The sequence below is a fragment of the Procambarus clarkii genome, chromosome 88 (assembly GCF_040958095.1).
Source record: "Procambarus clarkii isolate CNS0578487 chromosome 88, FALCON_Pclarkii_2.0, whole genome shotgun sequence".
NCBI lineage: Eukaryota > Metazoa > Arthropoda > Malacostraca > Decapoda > Cambaridae > Procambarus > Procambarus clarkii.
This window is the reverse complement of record NC_091237.1, coordinates 18,885,168-18,903,866: the sequence shown is the minus strand read 5'-3', so window position 1 is coordinate 18,903,866 and position 18,699 is coordinate 18,885,168. Positions and strand designations below refer to the sequence as shown.

The 18,699-nt window shown below is 41.9% G+C and overlaps 1 protein-coding gene across 1 annotated transcript; it reads right to left on the bottom strand.

Moving 5' to 3' along the window:
- Window positions 1–7,853: 7,853 nt before the first annotated feature.
- On the bottom strand, window positions 7,854–8,771 carry LOC138359076 (uncharacterized). Its single transcript, XM_069317776.1, has 2 exons — window positions 8,684–8,771; window positions 7,854–8,317 (listed from the first exon to the last, which is right to left on the bottom strand). Exons 1-2 carry the CDS (start codon window positions 8,769–8,771, stop codon window positions 7,854–7,856), a joined length of 552 nt encoding a protein of 183 aa, XP_069173877.1.
- Window positions 8,772–18,699: the final 9,928 nt, after the last annotated feature.

The following is an 18,699-nucleotide window of genomic DNA, read 5'->3' as shown; positions in this document are numbered from 1 at the left end:
TGTACAACAGTTCATAATATTTACGTATTATATTATCGTGTCCTTTCCTGAAGGCTGGACTCTGATATGTGAAAATCTTTTTACAATACACCTTTTTTTCTACACCTAAAATCCTTCCCACACACATATCTCCACCGTCAGTATCCGCGACAAAATATCCCCAGGTTTCAGATATCTTTTTTTTTTTTGTAATCTATGCCCATCAAAAGCCAACGTTTTCAACTTCAAAGGAAAGCGTTATCAAGCTCTCAATTTGTCCAGTTCTTTTTGAAGAGTCACGGTCATTTTCAGGCGGCCTTGTCAATTCTATGCAAACAGGTATCCAAAGAAAAGTTCCTTTGGTAACAGGGGGGTAAAAGGGGAGATAGAGGAGGGGGTTGTGATAAAGACAAGACCTTCACTTTTGTTTACAATCCAATTTGTCATTTATTCGGAACGCACAAAAGCTTACGGTAACGAAGGCTGCCATTAAATGGTGGGGCTGTAACAGAGACTGAGCACTCACGTGTACTGGGGCTTGGGAGCTGGAGCACTCACGTGTACGGGGGCTTGGGAGCTGGAGCACTCTCTGTACGGGGGCTTGGGAGCTGGAGCACTCTCTGTACTGGGGCTTGGGAGCTGGAGCACTCTCTGTACTGGGGCTTGGGAGCTGGAGCACTCTCTGTACTGGGGCTTGGGAGCTGGAGCACTCTCTGTACGGGGGCTTGGGAGCTGGAGCACTCACGTGTACGGGGGCTTGGGAGCTGGAGCACTCTCTGTACGGGGGCTTGGGAGCTGGAGCACTCTCTGTACTGGGGCTTGGGAGCTGGAGCACTCTCTGTACTGGGGCTTGGGAGCTGGAGCACTCTCTGTACTGGGGCTTGGGAGCTGGAGCACTCTCTGTACGGGGGCTTGGGAGCTGGAGCACTCTCTGTACTGGGGCTTGGGAGCTGGAGCACTCTCTGTACGGGGGCTTGGGAGCTGGAGCACTCTCTGTACTGGGGCTTGGGAGCTGGAGCACTCTCTGTACGGGGGCTTGGGAGCTGGAGCACTCTCTGTACGGGGGCTTGGGAGCTGGAGCACTCTCTGTACGGGGGCTTGGGAGCTGGAGCACTCTCTGTACGGGGGCTTGGGAGCTGGAGCACTCTCTGTACGGGGGCTTGGGAGCTGGAGCACTCTCTGTACGGGGGCTTGGGAGCTGGAGCACTCTCTGTACGGGGGCTTGGGAGCTGGAGCACTCTCTGTACGGGGGCTTGGGAGCTGGAGCACTCTCTGTACGGGGGCTTGGGAGCTGGAGCACTCTCTGTACGGGGGCTTGGGAGCTGGAGCACTCTCTGTACGGGGGCTTGGGAGCTGGAGCACTCTCTGTACGGGGGCTTGGGAGCTGGAGCACTCTCTGTACGGGGGCTTGGGAGCTGGAGCACTCTCTGTACGGGGGCTTGGGAGCTGGAGCACTCACGTGTACTGGGGCTTGGGAGCTGGAGCCGAATGAATTAATGTCTTTTTTATTAATTAATACATTCCCTACCCAACCACTTGGATTGATTGTTAGTGTGATGGCCTTGCATCGTACACGATCGGCGTTCAATCCCCGATGCTCCAAGTGGTTGGTGATCGTTTCTTCACCAGTCCTCATGCCCTTTCCAATTCCTGTATAGTTGCAATTGATCATTACCTTAATAATCTCGCACTGCAATTTCACAGCCTCTCTGCAGCATCCTGCAACGGTATCCCAGAGCCTTGTAGGCTGAGAGTTCATGATGCCAGAGACCTAATCAAGCGAGAAACCTTTTCCGGAGCCCCTTCCAGTGCTAGAGTCATTGGCAGATAAATAGTCACAATAACGTGGCTGAAAAATATTGACCAAACCACTCACTAGAAAATAAAATCGCAGTCGACTTGAGAATGGTTGACTTGAGAATCGACTTGAACGACTCCTGAAAAAAGGGAGCCGATCGGCCGAGCGGACAGCACGTTGGACTTGTGATCCTGTGGTCCCAGGTTCGATCCCGGGCGCCGGCGAGAAACAATGGGTAGAGTTTCTTTCACCCTATACACCTGTTACCTAGCAGTAAAATAGGTACCTGGGTGTTAGTCAGCTGTCACGGGCTGCTTCCTCGGCGTGGAGGCCTGGTCGAGGACCGGGCCGCGGGGACACTAAAGCCCCGAAATCATCTTAAGATAATCTCAAGATAACAAGATTGTCCAGGCCGGACCGAAACGTCGTCGTCTCTTCATTGTGTAGTGTGTGGTCTGGTCAACATACGTCACATTTACTGGCCATAAGTACATACACACATTGAAGCAAATACACTCATATTTCCCCTATCCTCTGGCCTCCCCTTTGCCACACAGGAAAAAGTGATCCCCTACTCGCTAATAGCTTGTGTCGTTATCAGTGACTTTAACTCTGTGTATCAGGTCTCCTATTGTTTCCATAACCCGCCAATTGGACCTTCGGTGATTACCTGATCAGTATCTCCAAGCTCTTGTCTCTGATGATTTGTACTTTTATTAAGTTCTCTCTCTGTCTCGAGAAAGTATGTTCTCTTCTGTCTCGCTTGAGATAGTATGTTCTCTACCTTGTGCAGGCGAGGAGTCACAATAACGTGGCTAAAGTATGTTGACCAGACCACACACTAGAAGGTGAAGGGACGACGACGTTTCGGTCCGTCCTGGACCATTCTCAAGTCGATCATTCTCACAATCGACTTAAGAATGGTTCAGGACGGACCGAAACGTCGTCGTCCCTTCACCTTCTAGTGTGTGGTGTGGTCAACTATGCAATCATTCTACGATCACTATGCAATCATTCTACGATCAATATGCAATCATTCTACGATCACTATGCAATCATTCTACGATCACTCCACGATCATTCTATCATGAATATCTCAGAGCATCAAGGTATATGGAACATACCCCTCAGATACCGTATGAAATACATGATTTCGTTGAAATACATAATGAAATACATTAACTCGCTGAAATACATGAAAAAAACTCTCATATTTTCAAACATCACTCAATTTCTACCTCTTCCAATCCAGCTCGTTCTTTCAATTCTCTATATAAAAAAGATGCAACTGTTTCGCTTTACCAGGAACGTATGAACCCAATCAACCCACCTAACTTATCGAGGCCAATGCATAAAAAAAAATCAATATCATGGCGCATAATTTTTTTTACTAATTTGTCTCATTTTTTTTTACACAATTTGTCGATTCTGTAATATAAATTCTAATTGTATTCAGACCAGTTGTGCCTCAGTGTAGGGCGAGTTTGCCACGCTGGCGTCCATGATTTCCACCTTTATCTACTCTACATATAATCACTTACAACTATTTTCAAGAGACTACACTTCCCTTGTTTTATCTCTTCCCCTGTTTTATCATGTTATCTTCCACCTGCTTTATCGACTTCTCATTCATCTCAGTACTCTAATTATTCCAATCATTTTCTCTGTATTATCCTAATGACTTAATACTTGACTCTGGACAAGTCATCAGCTTGGGTAGTAAGTAATCTTCTTATTATAGCAATCAACCATAATTTTATATTAATATTAAATCATACAATTAGCATTTAGCATTAATAATAACAGTAATATTCCTGCATGCATAATAGCTGATATTAAGGCTGATGTTAATGAGAATATTAATAGCCATATTATTAGTATTATAAATAGCTAGTTGACGCTTGATTTACAACCAGTTTGACCTAAATCTGCGACGAAACGATTGGGATTATTAATTTGTGAAGTTAGACTCGATCCACATAGAGTTGAAGTAGATTTGTTGAGTTTGTGGTCAAGAGGAGCCGGTCGGCCGAGCGGACAGCACGCTGGACTTATGATCCTGTGGTCCTGGGTTCGATCCCAGGCGCCGGCGAGAAACAATGGGCAGAGTTTTTTTCACCCTATGCCCCTGTTACCTAGCAGTAAAATAGGTACCTGGGTGTTAGTCAGCTGTCACGGGCTGCTGCCTGGGGGTGGAGGCCTGGTCGAGGACCGGGCCGCGGGGACACTAAAAAGCCCCGAAATCATCTCAAGATAACCTCAAGAAGAAGAGAAATCATTGGATCTGAGACCACCTAAGGCAAGAACTTAATGCAAAGGTTCAAGCAGCCACTCCAGATTAGGACAGGCGGTCGAGTAGAAGTCCTGGGACACCTGATTATAGGTCCTATGCATAGCAATTGACAGCTTTGAATAATTTAGTCGCACGACTATATTATGACGATGGAGCGTCGCGTCCGTGTTACGGGCTCACCATAGCCCGTGCTACTGGAACTTATCGTTCTGAGTAGCTGAATCTAAAACAAAAACAACGTCTCGTCCGTATAAACTTTCACGGCCCCTGAGAGGACAGTAATTATATATATATATATATATATATATATATATATATATATATATATATATATATATATATATATATATATATATATATATATATATATATATATATATATATATATATATATATATATATATATAACATATTGTCCTGTTGCATATTGTCCTGGGGACCATTCAGGCTTGTTCGCATATATATATATATATATATATATATATATATATATATATATATATATATATATATATATATATATATATATATATATATATATATATATATATATATATATTATAAAATTATAATTATATACATTGTTTCATGGACACAAATTGTGATAAATTATTAGGTAATTTCACGAACTTTTGCTGCATCTCTCTTGTACAGTTCCTAACTTTTTTGGGGAGGGTTGAATGCCGAAATCGAAAACTGGTTCGGGGTTCATTACGCATTTACTCAACTACTTACGAATCCTGTGCATCTTTAAACATCCATTACACCTTTGTTGACTTTTTATTCATAACAATTTATGACCTCTAAAGCACAACAAGGTTGATAAGAATCATAACCTTATCTTGAGGTGATTCCGGGGCTCAACCACCCCGCGGCCCGGTCGTCGTCGACCAGGCCTCCTCGTTGCTGGACTGGTCAACCAGGCTGTTGGACGCGGCTGCTCCAAGCCTGACGTATGAGTCACAGCCTGGTTGATCAGGTATCCTTTGAAGATGTTTGTCAAAGCTTGGACAAGGAAGTTTTCTAGCCACTAAACTGTTTAATGAATGCCAACAAAGATGAAGTGGTTTCGTAAATACTTGATGATTCCTGGCTCTGGGTTTTGTAATACCCTATAACGTTTCAACCCCCCCCCCCCCCCCATTTACCCTAACTCTAAACATCTGAACATGTGTTCTGACTGGACACTATGTTTTAAACTGCTTTAGGGTCCTAAAGCAGTGTGCTTTAGGACCTAAAGTGTGTGTGGACTTTAGGGACCTATAACCCTTAAGAGACCTTACTGACGTTTGCTAAAACTTGGGGTCAGATTCACGATTCAGTTAAGCAAGCACTTACGAACCTGTACATCTTTTCTTAATCTTTGGCGGCTTTGTTTACAATTATTAAACAGTTAATGAGCTCCGAAGCACCAGGAGGCTGTTTATAACAACAACAACAGTTGATTGGCAAGTTTTCATGCTTGTAAACTGTTTAATAAATGTAACCAAAGCCGTCAAAGATTGAGAAAAGATGTACAGGTTCGTAAGAACTTGCGAAACTGCTTCGTGAATCTGGCCCTTGGATCTTAAACCCGTGGATATCTTCCTCATATCTTGAAGATGACTATAGCGAAATCCTGCTCAGTAACACCCAAACGCACAGACACCTCAGCTTACTTTAAAGCTTTACTTAACAGCTTTACTTATAAATCATTGAATATTTTAACACAGTTTACATAATTTACATGATTTATACAAGAAATATAATAATCAATAACCTATAACAGATAATAATAATTATACATTATATTTTACTTAAGAACAACGGCCATTTTGAGATACACTAAATAAGTGAAAATTTAATGAAAATAATAATAGCTTGAAAAATTCTAACTAAATAGATAAACGGAGAAAAACACAGAAGCAGAGTAATAGATAGAGAGAGAACGAGAGATAGAGAGAATGAGAGACAGAACGAGAGATAGAGAGAATGAGAGACAGAACGAGAGAATATATCCCTGTTTTCCCCCCTCCCTGGAAGAATATGGTATGTCACTATTTCACTTTCAGGTAAAAATGGCCAAATATACTGAGGTCGTTGCTGGTGTAGGGAAAAAATAAACCATTTGTTTCCCCCCGTCGTAAAGCAGAAAAATGAAAGGTTGGGGAGAGAATTGGCCTCCTGGACATTTTTCTGTCTTTGTCAAAATAACAATACCTCCGTTTTAGACAGGTGTGTGTCGCTGTCGTATGTATCTGTCAGTTGTGGACAGGTTTATCTGTTACTTTCAGGTGTGAGTAATTTACCTGTCAGTTACGGACAGGTGCGACTAATTTACATGTCAGTATTTACACTATGGCGACTGTAAATATTCGTTTCACTCGTCTCTGATCAAATGTAAAAAACACTTACCAGTATCCAGCGGGATTCGAACCAGCGTCGCCATAACATCTTGCAGCTTAAAGCCATCTCACTCTAAATTTGTATCTCTGCCGATTGATTGATTGATGAAGATTATGCCACCCAAGAGGTGGCACGGGCATGAATAGCCCGTAATAGCTCATCCTGACAGTCATGAAATATCAGACTATTGTTATTGGTGATGGGGGTTAGAATTGTATTGAAAATGAACCAAGAAACCAAGTCAGAAACCGGGCCGGCAGGGATCCTGATCCCAGGAACCTCTACAAGATAACCAAGAGGTAAGATTAACTTGTAAACAATAACACAATTACAGTAACACAATTGAGTATATGTAAACACCGATAATTGTATTAAAAACTGTAAATCACGTCTTAGGTGACATTAATTGATGCAACATTTCGTCTGAAGATTAATATCTGCAGGTGTATAATCACTCCAGGGGGAAATTTCTTTGCAATGTTGAAATTTATTGCAATTCTGGGAGATAGAAATTAAGTCTTTGACAGGCCTGTCTTTTAATCTAATGAGCTCTCATTCTCCTTTTAATTATCTCTACATTTCATCACTTTCTCTCTCTATTCCTCCCCTTCTTTTCTCTATATTTCCTTCCTTCTCCTCGTCTTTTCTTACCCTTGAGGGGTCGACCTTGAGAGGAGAGTATGAGAGGCATCAGTCTCGTTGTCAACTCTGACCACTTAGTTAATACCACGGGCTCACCATAGCCCGTGCTACTTGGAACTTTTGGTTCCAGGTAGCCAATCTTAAACAACAACACTCTGACCACTCTAGAGAGTTCTTGTACTCTCTCATCACTCTAGAGAGTTCTTGTACTCTCTCATCACTCTAGAGAGTTCTTGTACTCTCTCATCACTCTAGAGAGTTCTTGTACTCTCTCATCACTCTAGTGAGTTCTTGTACTCTCTCATCACTCTAGAGAGTTCTTGTACTCTCTCATCACTCTAGTGAGTTCTTGTACTCTCTCATCACTCTAGAGAGTTCTTGTACTCTCTCATCACTCTAGAGAGTTCTTGTACTCTCTCATCACTCTAGAGAGTTCTTGTACTCTCTCATCACTCTAGAGAGTTCTTGTACTCTCTCATCACTCTAGAGAGTTCTTGTACTCTCTCATCACTCTAGAGAGTTCTTGTACTCTCTCATCACTCTAGAGAGTTCTTGTACTCTCTCATCACTCTAGAGAGTTCTTGTACTCTCTCATCACTCTAGAGAGTTCTTGTACTCTCTCATCACTCTAGAGAGTTCTTGTACTCTCTCATCACTCTAGTGAGTTCTTAGATTGCCTTTCCTATTCGTGTCATTTTTTATTTCATACGTTGTGCACCGTGTTCTCATGTCAGCCATAAGTCGTACGTACCCTGCTTATCGTACCGTTTCTAAGGCGTGCCATGTATCTCGTACCGTTTCTAAGGCGTACCCTGTATCTCGTACCGTTTCTAAGGCGCACCCTGTATCTCGTACCGTTTCTAAGGCGTACCCTGTATCTCGTACCGTTTCTAAGGCGTACCTTGTATCTCGTACCGTTTCTAAGGCGTACCTTGTATCTCGTACCGTTTCTAAGGCGTACCTTGTATCTCGTACCGTTTCTAAGGCGTACCCTGTATCTCGTACCGTTTCTAAGGCGTACCTTGTATCTCGTACCGTTTCTAAGGCGTGCCATGTATCTCGTACCGTTTCTATGGCGTACCCTGTATCTCGTACCGTTTCTAAGGCGAACCTTGTATCTCGTACCGTTTCTAAGGCGTACCCTGTATCTCGTACCGTTTCTAAGGCGTACCCTGTATCTCGTACCGTGTCTAACAGTCCATCCTCCTCTTTTGGTACTACTTGTAGTAACGATAAGAACTTTTAACCCAGTTAGAAAGTAGAAATCGGTACTATTGAGTTGGACAAACAGGAAAACTATTTTTATACTTGTGTTGCTTTGACAAACTAACCTAACCTTCCTAGATCTAATACACGATATCTGAGGCCTAATATAGTATATATGTGGGCTATACTAAGCCTAGGAATACTTAAGTTTCAGTTTTAGCTTCATTTGTTTTAAAAGATCTCGTTACTAGGCAGTATACTACTATCTTAAAGCTAAGAATGTACGAATTTTGACTATTGACGATCGTCGTAATAGGCTCTGTTTAAACAGGAGGATTGTTAATGGGCTAAATAAAAGTTGTCAATGGACTCCTTGTCACTGTCAATGGACTCCTTGTCACTGTCAATGGACTCCTTGTCACTGTCAATGGACTCCTTGTCACTGTCAATGGATAATGGACTCTCCATTAACAAGGTCAGGTCATTGGGGACCTTAAATCCCCATACCACCACCTTCCCATTAGTTCCTACTATCCCCCTCCCTACCCAACCACTTTGGCTGGACGGTAGAGCAACGGTCTCGCTTCATGCAGATCGGCGTTCAATCCCCGACCGTCCATCAAGTGGTTGGGACACCATTCCTTTCCTCCGTCCCATCACAAATCCTTATCCTGACCCCTTCCCAGTGCTATATAGTCGTAATGGCTTGGCGCTTTCCCTTGATAATTCCTTCCTTCCCCCCCCCCCCCCTCCCAGTCTCTTTGCTACCTCAACCCCCTCCCCCCCCCCCCATCCTTCCCTCACTATATTTCTCTCCATCTCTCCCTCTCGACCTCTCGATTGATAAAGATTAAGCCACCCAAGAGGTGGCACGGGCATGAATAGCCCGTAATCTCGACCTCTCACTCAACGCTGCATTTTGATTGGTCCCTTCACCTGTGCCTTCAAATATTTGGTCAGAAAGAATGGTGGAAATGATGCCAGAAATATACTCAAGAAAATTCATTTTGGTATTGGAAAAAAAATTCAGAATTTTGTGATTTAGTTTATTAATAGATATTTTTTTTTTTTTTTTACTCCTGGGGACCTGTTTATTGCTAGGGAGACATCGGGGATTGAACTCGGGAACAAGCAGTTGTGAGTAGATTGTTCCAATTACTCCGCTACAGGTCCGGTAGGAATACATGAATATTGGTATTGGCTATGTATGGTTCTGTATACATAACCCTGTATACTTTTGTATGCATAACCCTCTATTCCTTTGCACACATAACCTTGTTTACTTTTGTATACATAACATTGTTTACTTTTGTATGTATAACCTTGTATAATTTTGTATACATAACCCTGTATAATTTTGTATGTATAACCTTGAATACTTTTGTATTAATCTTGTTTAATTTTGTATATATAACCTTGTATTAATTTGTATACATAACCCTGCACTGTATCTCATTCCTCACACAAGCGGTTTACACACGACTCATAACTGATGACGTTCGAACACTTCCGGAACAAGTGCTTCACTGACGAATTTTGTTCGAACCACAACGCTGTAAATGCTTCACCCGCGTACAATAATCGCCAACAGAACCTAAACACCTAACCTAACCTATGCCTATATATGCACAATATGCTAATATATTATAATATTAATTTACAATTGAGAAAATTCCTGTTTTGAATGAACAACATGTTAAAATTCATGAATGCGTCTGTGGGGTCGACCGCTGGATGTAATGGACTAGAGTCGAGGACGGGTTGCGTTTTTCATTCATAAACAGAGGGTTTGGCGGGTGCCTGGAATCACTTTCGGGTCTTTGTTTGACGGGCTGAGCAATGATTGCTTTGATTCGGTAACCTGTGTTCGAAGCCTCCCTAGATCTAAATTTAGAGCTGATCTAATTCGATTCAATCCATTTAATCTTATCCAGTCGATAAAGGGCAGAATATTACACTTAACAGAGTGTTCGTGTTTCAGTCAGCAGAGTCGAACCCTTGCACATCCTCGCCTTTAAGGCACCGTGTCTGGGGGCAGTTTAATTAGAGGCTCATGAAGGTTGATGGGAAAAACTTGCCCTGTTGATAATTACGAGAATGTTTTAGACACTTGTGTACTCCACTTCATGAGTAAGATGAGTGTGTTGCTGCATGAGTACAGTGAGTACGGTGAGTACGGTGAGTCAGTGTGTGAGAGAGCAGTGTTTGTGTTGGTACGAGTAGTCGCTAGATTTCGTAATTACGAACCGACCAATGGATTTCCTGACGCCATGAATACCCAGATGAATAAACACTCATCGTTAGAGAACGATGAATAATGGGAGTTGCCGAGTGAGGCTGAGCAATGAAATACTGAGAGAGGGATTTTGAATCTCTGAGACGCCGCTGAGATAATGCTAAGGAATGCTGAGGGGAAACAGGAATTGTTCAAGTATCGATTGAAGACATACGTGAACAGGAACGGCCTGGGCACTAATAGGCAATTGAGAGTTGCCTTGCGTTGACCAATAGGGCTTCAGGATGTTGCTTTGTTTATGGGCTGACGGAAAATGAGGGAGGATAATTAACATAGTGATTATAGAAGATAAACAAGGCGTTGGGAATTACTTTGGCTAATGAACTGAAACGAGGATGCAGACGATGAGTCACAATAACGTGGCTGCAGATATCTGAGATATCTGAGATCTTTTGTGTGGTCTGAGACCAGACCACACACCAGAAGGGAATGGAAGGAAGAGGTCTTCGTATGGGAACTTACGAAGCTCCTTAGTTCCTTCGTAAAGGAACTTACGAAGACATGGCGGCTCTTAGGCCAAGCACTCACTCAGGAAAGCTGGCCATAGGTTAGGCTGCGGGAGTAGAACAACTCTCGAAATTATCAACAGGTAATGAACGGGTATTACGTTATAAAACTTAAAACAAACAAAGGTTGGATATGAAGCACACACAGACAGACGAACAGAAATGTCGCAACTGATCAGTTATTGACTCTTTTCAAACTCTCTCTCTCTCTCTCTCTCTCTCTCTCTCTCTCTCTCTCTCTCTCTCTCTCTCTCTCTCTCTCTCTCTCTCTCTCTCTCTCTCCTGTCCTTCTTCGCCTTGTGTACACAAAGCCTCGAACCATCATCTCGTTCTCTTGATTTTTTCTCTAAAAGCCTAATAATAAGCAGTCTTCCTTATTATGACTACTCAATAGCGCAGTCGATAGAGCTTCAGCTTCATACACGTGGGGTGCCCCGGTTGGAGTCTCCTAGAGCCCAGATGAATAAAATATTAGCTTAAAACGTCAAAACTTGGGCGGTCCTGACCTCCTGAAGCTGATGTTCACTACAGTCTCTAAAGAGGTCAACACTAACAGTTTTTTCATATCCCTAAACCACCGCAATTTTTACGCTGTGGTCGATTGCGTTACATAAATCTAATGCGTTGAGTAAGAGGCTGAGTTGACCCTTCCCCCCCCCCCCTTCCCTATAGAAGGCAGCAGGAGGATTGTTACTTTATTCAGCCAATTTGCGATAATTGGTCATTAACGTTGATTTTAGCCAATTCCGGTAAGTTTATCCGTTCTGTGAAGGCTTTCATTCTCAGGTAATGTTGGGCTGTCTATGTAATTTCTGAGAATTCGTGTGATAGCATCTTTTCCAGAGAACGTTTATCGGTAAATGATTTCAAAAAAGGTCGACTTATTCTAGCTTTATCAATTCAAAATTGGTTTTAATTGATCAGGAAAGATTGTGGCCATTTTCATCTTTATCAATTATCTTACTATTATGCGACTTTGTTTAATGTGAATAATGTTTATATCTAGAAACATTTCATCAATGTCTAAATGAAAAATCAAGTTATTAAAATATTCACTAAATTCAGATAAATGTGGCAGATGTTAATTAATTTTTTTCTTCTGCAGAGTGGAGGAGTGATTGACTGTCGACGTAATGGACTGGAGATCGAATCATCGTGAAGAGGTAAGTGTTATTTAAAAATTCACGTTTAATCCCGCTAAACACACACCGAAACTACGACGTTGGTACAACGTTCGAACAAGTTTTAACACTTCCCAACCAGTTATAACCATGCAGGCGATGAGTCATAATAACGTGGCTAAAGTATGTTAACCAGACCACACACTTAGAAGGTGAAGGGACGACGACGTTTCGGTCCGTCCTGGACCATTCTCAAGTCGATTGTGTGACTCACAATCGACTTGAGAATGATCCAGGACGGACCGAAACGTCGTCGTCCCTTCACCTTCTAAGTGTGTGTGGTCTGGTCAACAGTTATAACAACCAATATAGCAAGTTGTAACAACGTTCTAATACGTCATAAACACGTTAAGCCAAGATGTAACAACTTTATTACAAGTTGTAACAAGCGGAAAATCGAGACAGTTTCGGTTTGTGTTTCCAGGGAAGATAGTTTTTGGGGTAAAAATCATGTCCCAACGGTTTGTTGTAAGCCAATTTCCCTGTTTGCCAGAGTACGACCAAATAATGTCAGGTAATTAGCCACGACAGAGCAAATAGAGTTGTTTATTGTTTTGTGGATCATTAAGATTCATACTTCCCTATGTAAATAGCCAAGGAAGATACATAGTCATCTTTAATAGCATTTAGAGGGATCCGAGATGGATAATACATGGATTTATTTGGGAGAAGGGAAGGGAACTATGAGGCGATAGCACTAAGCCATTACGACTATATAGCACTGGGAAGGGGTCAGGATATGAATTTGGGATGGGACGAGGGGAAAGGAATGGTGCCCAACCCCCTGGACAGTCGGGGATTGAACGCCGACCTGCATGAAGCGAGACCGTCGCTCTACCGTCCACCCCAAGTGGTTGGGACAAGCATTTAGAGAGGTGTTTTTCGAACAGAGGACGCGAGAGAAGAGGCAGTAGTTGTAAAAAAGTTGTTTGCATAAACAAAACACCAAATGCTAGTTTTTCCAGAGTCAAACACCCCCCCACCCCCCTTCAACAAATCCACAAGGACCTTGATGAGGATTCGAACCTACGCGGTGGATGTTCCTAGACGCGCTCTAGGGATAAACTCCCCCCCCCCTCTCTGTTTATGAATGGGAAACTATTTACAGAAGGCTTTACGGGCTATTCATGCCCGTGCCACCTTTTAGGTGGCTTAATCTTCATCAATCAATACAGCAGGCTCACAACTGCTGGCTGTTTAATACCATGAAATGTTCCTCCTTCCAAATTGTCCACAAGAGTTGTTCATGAACATGGAACACAGAGAGAAAGGTATTGTTCATATCAAAGCATTTTCTCGCAACATATGTTTAAAAGTTGTTAGTTTTAAACTGACGATTTGTTCCACCTCTAGGTATTTTAATTGAATGACTTTTGGCATCTTCAGTCTTGGTTTAATGTGCTCCTAAGGGGCTTCCACAACACACACACACACACACACACACACACACACACACACACACACACACACACACACACACACACACACACACATACACACACACACACACACAAGGATGAACTATTCAACACTGGAGGGACGCGAACAAGGGGACACAGGTGGAAGCTGAGTACCCAAATGAGCCACAGAGACATTAGAAAGAACTTTTTCAGTGTCAGAGTAGTTAGTAAATGGAATGCACTAGGAAGTGATGTGGTGGAGACTGACTCCATACACAGTTTCAAATGTAGATATGATAGAGCCCAGTAGGCTCAGGAATCTGTACACCAGTTGATTGACGGTTGAGAGGCGGGGACCGAAGAGCCAAAGCTCAACCCCCGCAAGCACAATTAGGTGAGTACAAATAGGTGAGTACACACACACACACACACACACACACACACACACACACACACACACACACACACACACACACACACAAGGCATCAAGAGAGTTCCAGAAAATCTTGATACCCTTAAGAGATAATGTGAAACATGGCGTCTGGGCCTGACATACACGAAGCTTTACGTCTAGGAACATAAGCAAGAAAGTTGCAGTGATAGTTAAAACGGCTGCTTCATGGTAGTTAGAACAACAACACCCGAGTAGTTACCTTGTCTATAGCACAACAGGACTGAAATCAGTATAGCGTTTAATACTGACATTGCTATATAAAAAGACTGCTCATAGCCCAGTCGATAGAGTTTCGGCCTGACACACTTGGGGGTCCAGCGTTCGAGTCTCCTAGAACCCAAGTGAAGGAACTGGCTTTGCGAGATATGAAGAACGAACACTACAGACTGTATAGTGTTTATTCTGGAAACACAGTTGAGTGTGTTGCTGAAGGCGGTGTGTTGGACAGAAGACTGGAACACTCTCGCCAGCCTGTCTCAAACGTCAGTGTAAAGTTGTTGAAATGGTCTTTTACGAGAGACTAAAAGCATCACCGGGCGGAACTAGAAGCAAAGAGCCAAGACCGACGTAGGTGTGTGTGTGTGTGTGTGTGTGTGTGTGTGTGTGTGTGTGTGTGTGTGTGTGTGAGACCGGGTCAACCCACAATGTAGATAGACCCGATACTTGTGTTTATCATTGCCTGATAAATATCCAGGAAAAATGATGAGAAATAGAGGGAATTTATGAGAACATTTGCGACATCCTAACGTATCAATACATCCCATTTCTTTTTGACTGTCTTTGGAGAAAGTAGTTCATGAACTCACTCCAAACTGGTGGGAGGGAGGAGTTTAATTGTGGAGGGAGTTTATGGAGGTATGGAGGGTACCCAGGTCGATGCATGGACCAGCTAGGTTTTGTAGGAAATTGATGTCATTAAAATTGATGTCATTAAAATTGATGTCATTAAAATTGATGTCATTAAAATTGATGTCATTAAAGTTGAAGTCATTAAAATTAAAATGTTTAGATTGTTATTTTGCCGATATGAGTCCTTAATATTTTTTTTACAATATGGTAACAACTTTCTTTGAAGAGTTGAGCCAAAAGGGAGCTATTAGCTAGTGGCACCATGGCTATTAGCCATGGTGCCAACCTTGACTCACCCATGTTAGGCACCTACCCCACATCAATCACCGTGCAAAACTGGATGAGGCCAGCCCCATGGTTAGCTTCCAACCTTGCACAGACTAACAGACGCATAAATACAATCAGACAATCTATTATATAGATATAGAATAAAACATTATCTCCTGCTCATAGAAAAAAATGTGAAAAAAACACAGATAAACGAGATAATTAAATTTCTTTCCCCCTAAACAAATTAAAAAAACAAAATAGATACATTACCTCCTTTACTGTGTTGAATTTATTTGCGGATTTTGAGACTCATTAGCGAAATATTACCGTCGTTACCAGCCATTAACGTAAGTGCTCCACAAACTATCTTCCCATGTTGGACTCTTTGAGGATATTTTCTGAGGATCTGCACCATGTAAAATGTTATAGATATACAGTATCTCTCTCTCTCTCTCTCTCTCTCTCTCTCTCTCTCTCTCTCTCTCTCTCTCTCTCTCTCTCTCTCTCTCTCTCTCTCTCTCTCTCACTCTCTCTCTGTCACTCTCTCTCTCTCTCTCGCTATCTATCTATATATATATATATATATATATATATATATATATATATATATATATATATATATATATATATATATATATATATATATATATATATATATATATATATATATAGGGGTGAGGGTACCACCTCTGGTGCCAATGTGGGGACCCATAGCCTCGGAGAAGAAAATAAAAAGTATTCAGAAGAGACCTTGTGGTTTCTCACTGAACACTAATATTATCTTCTCCTACCACCTCTGTGACTCTGCTCTCGAGGATGTGAAGTTATATCTAACATCATTGTGATTAGGCAAGTGATTGGATATCTTACTAATTTTAGTTACTGGTAGTTGGGTCAGATTAGGCAGGTGTAATTAGTTATGTTATCTTCTGCCCTTTTATTTTTATGGATGTACATGTATTTTGATTGGACTGAGATGAAGCTGATTGGTCTCTGTCCCGTCATATCTGCCGTGATTGGTCCTTAAATACTTGTCATGTAAGTATATTTCTTCCCTCAATGCCGTGTGTGTGGATTGGTCCATGCTTGCTAATGACGCTTGCTGATTGGTCATCATACTGTAGCGTCAGTATGGTCATCCAATCACGTGATAGCTTATCAGGGGGATCATCAATTGGTCATCATTGAAGTAGATTGGTCATACAGTGGCCCCGATTGGTCACTCAGTAATCCGATTGATCACCAAATGATCCGATGCTTTAAGCTCTCAAAGCCTATTCTCACAATTTGTCTAACGTCATATATGAAGCGGTTTGACCTACCCAAAAGCACCGAGATTTTGACGTTGTGATAGGGAGCGTGTGTGTAGGAGAGGCCTCGTATTGGCCAATAGACCTGCAGTTGTCTCGTAATTCCCATCATCTAATCCAATCAAATTTCTCTCTCTCTCTCTCTCTCTCTCTCTCTCTCTCTCTCTCTCTCTCTCTCTCTCTCTCTCTCTCTCTCTCTCTCTCTCTCTCTCTCTCTCTCTCTTTCTCTCTCCTTTCACAAAATCGTTGTGATAATGACAATAATATAACTGATAATTATAATATAATTAACTATAATATAGAGTATAATCCTAGTTATAATCAAATATCCAACTTTGCTCATAATCCTGTTCCCATCAGGACTTTTATGAAGCTGTTTCAGGCTCCACAGGATCACTGTGGTACTAGAGGAGTAGGATACTGGAGGTATTTGCTGTAAATGCGACTAAATCCACCCAGTTCTTGGAGTTTATTGTGCTATCGTTTATATGGAATGGCCTTTAAAGTGTACTATGCGAAATTTATGTGATCTGTTTATTGGGGGCGAATGGGGGCCTCTCTCTCTCTCTCTCTCTCTCTCTCTCTCTCTCTCTCTCTCTCTCTCTCTCTCTCTCTCTCTCTCTCTCTCTCTCTCTCTCTCTCTCTCTCGCCATTTTTATGGGGATATGCGGTAAAAATATACATTTGCAACGAGAGATATGTTCATCCATGTGTATATATATATTTCCCTTGTACACGACCATATGAACGTTTGCACAAACGTACACACAGACACGCACGTTCATAAGAGGCTTGGCAGAACGGATAGCGCTCCGGGGGTCGTAATCCCAAAGACCTGGGTTCGATTTCCGGACGAGGCAGAAAAAAATTGGTAGAGTTTTGTTTCACCCGTTTTCCTGGAAGGATCTGTTCTAAGACATGTACTATTCGTGATCTAAGTCAGTAACCTAACCATGGATGTGACCCAGATGAGCGATAATAATGTGAAACAGTTATCCTGTAAGATAATACGAGCATCATGATAATATGACCCTTAAGACGAGGTTATTTAGGAAGCCAATTCACGATTATAAAACCCCGAGTGCATCAAGATGCACTTCACGTTGTGATCCTGTCTTGAACTGCTTGCCTGAGCATCAGGCACTTGTCTTGCAAGGTTAATGTTCAAATCTGCACATGTTGCAAGTGGATTGGCACCGTTGCTTCCCTCTGTCCCAGCTCCTTGTCCCTCTAGGTAACCCTTCCCTTGAACGAATTTGTAGAGCGGCATTCTCTCGTCTTGCTAACTTACCTCTTTTGGTGTGTTTATCCTCATAATTACCTCTACAAAGGTCGTGAATCATTACTTTAGACGAACCGACAGCAGGAAAGGCGAGACCCAGGAGCTATAGTTTAATCCTGCTGGCATATATATATATATATACATATATATATATATATATATATATATATATATATATATATATATATATATATATATATATATATATATATATATATATATATATATATTCGGACAACGTAGTTAACAAAGTTTATATTAAATTTGTAATGTAATTTTACATGAAACGTTCAACGATTCACGGCTGAAGTTAACAGAGCAAAATTAAAAATATACTCACACATCAAAAATAATAACTATTTGTACTAAGTCAACACTTCGTGAATTGCTAAATTTGTCGGGGGAAAAATAATACTGCCATCTGTCGTATTGGTATATCATTCCCCTTACCCTCAAAGGAAGTCCTCAGAGCATCAATGAAGTCCTCAGAGCATCAATGAAGTCCTCAGTACATCACTGAAGTCCTCAGCCCATCAAAAAAGTCCTCAGAGCATCAGTGAAGTCCTCAAAGCATCAATGAAGTCCTCAGAGCATCAGTGAAGTCCTCAGAGCATCACTGAAGTCCTCAGAGCATCAATGAAGTCCTCAGACCATCAATGAAGTCCTCAGAACATCAAGGAAGTCCTCAGAGCATCACTGAAGTCCTCAGAGCATCAGTGAAGTCTGCAGAGCATCAATGAAGTCCTCAGAGCATCAATGAAGTCCTCAGAACATCAAGGAAGTCCTCAGAGCATCAATGAAGTCCCTCAGAGCAGCTGGGATATCAGTAGAGCATGTTGTAAAGATA

Excerpts from the sequence above, each read along its gene's own strand:
- LOC138359076 (XM_069317776.1), bottom strand. The coding sequence starts at position 8,771 with ATGGAGAGTCCATTATCCATTGACAGTGACAAGGAGTCCATTGACAGT. Across the intron at positions 8,318-8,683 it reads TGACAAGGAGTCCATTGACA|TAGTACCAAAAGAGGAGGAT; the intron begins GTGACAAGGAGT and ends CGTTACTACAAG.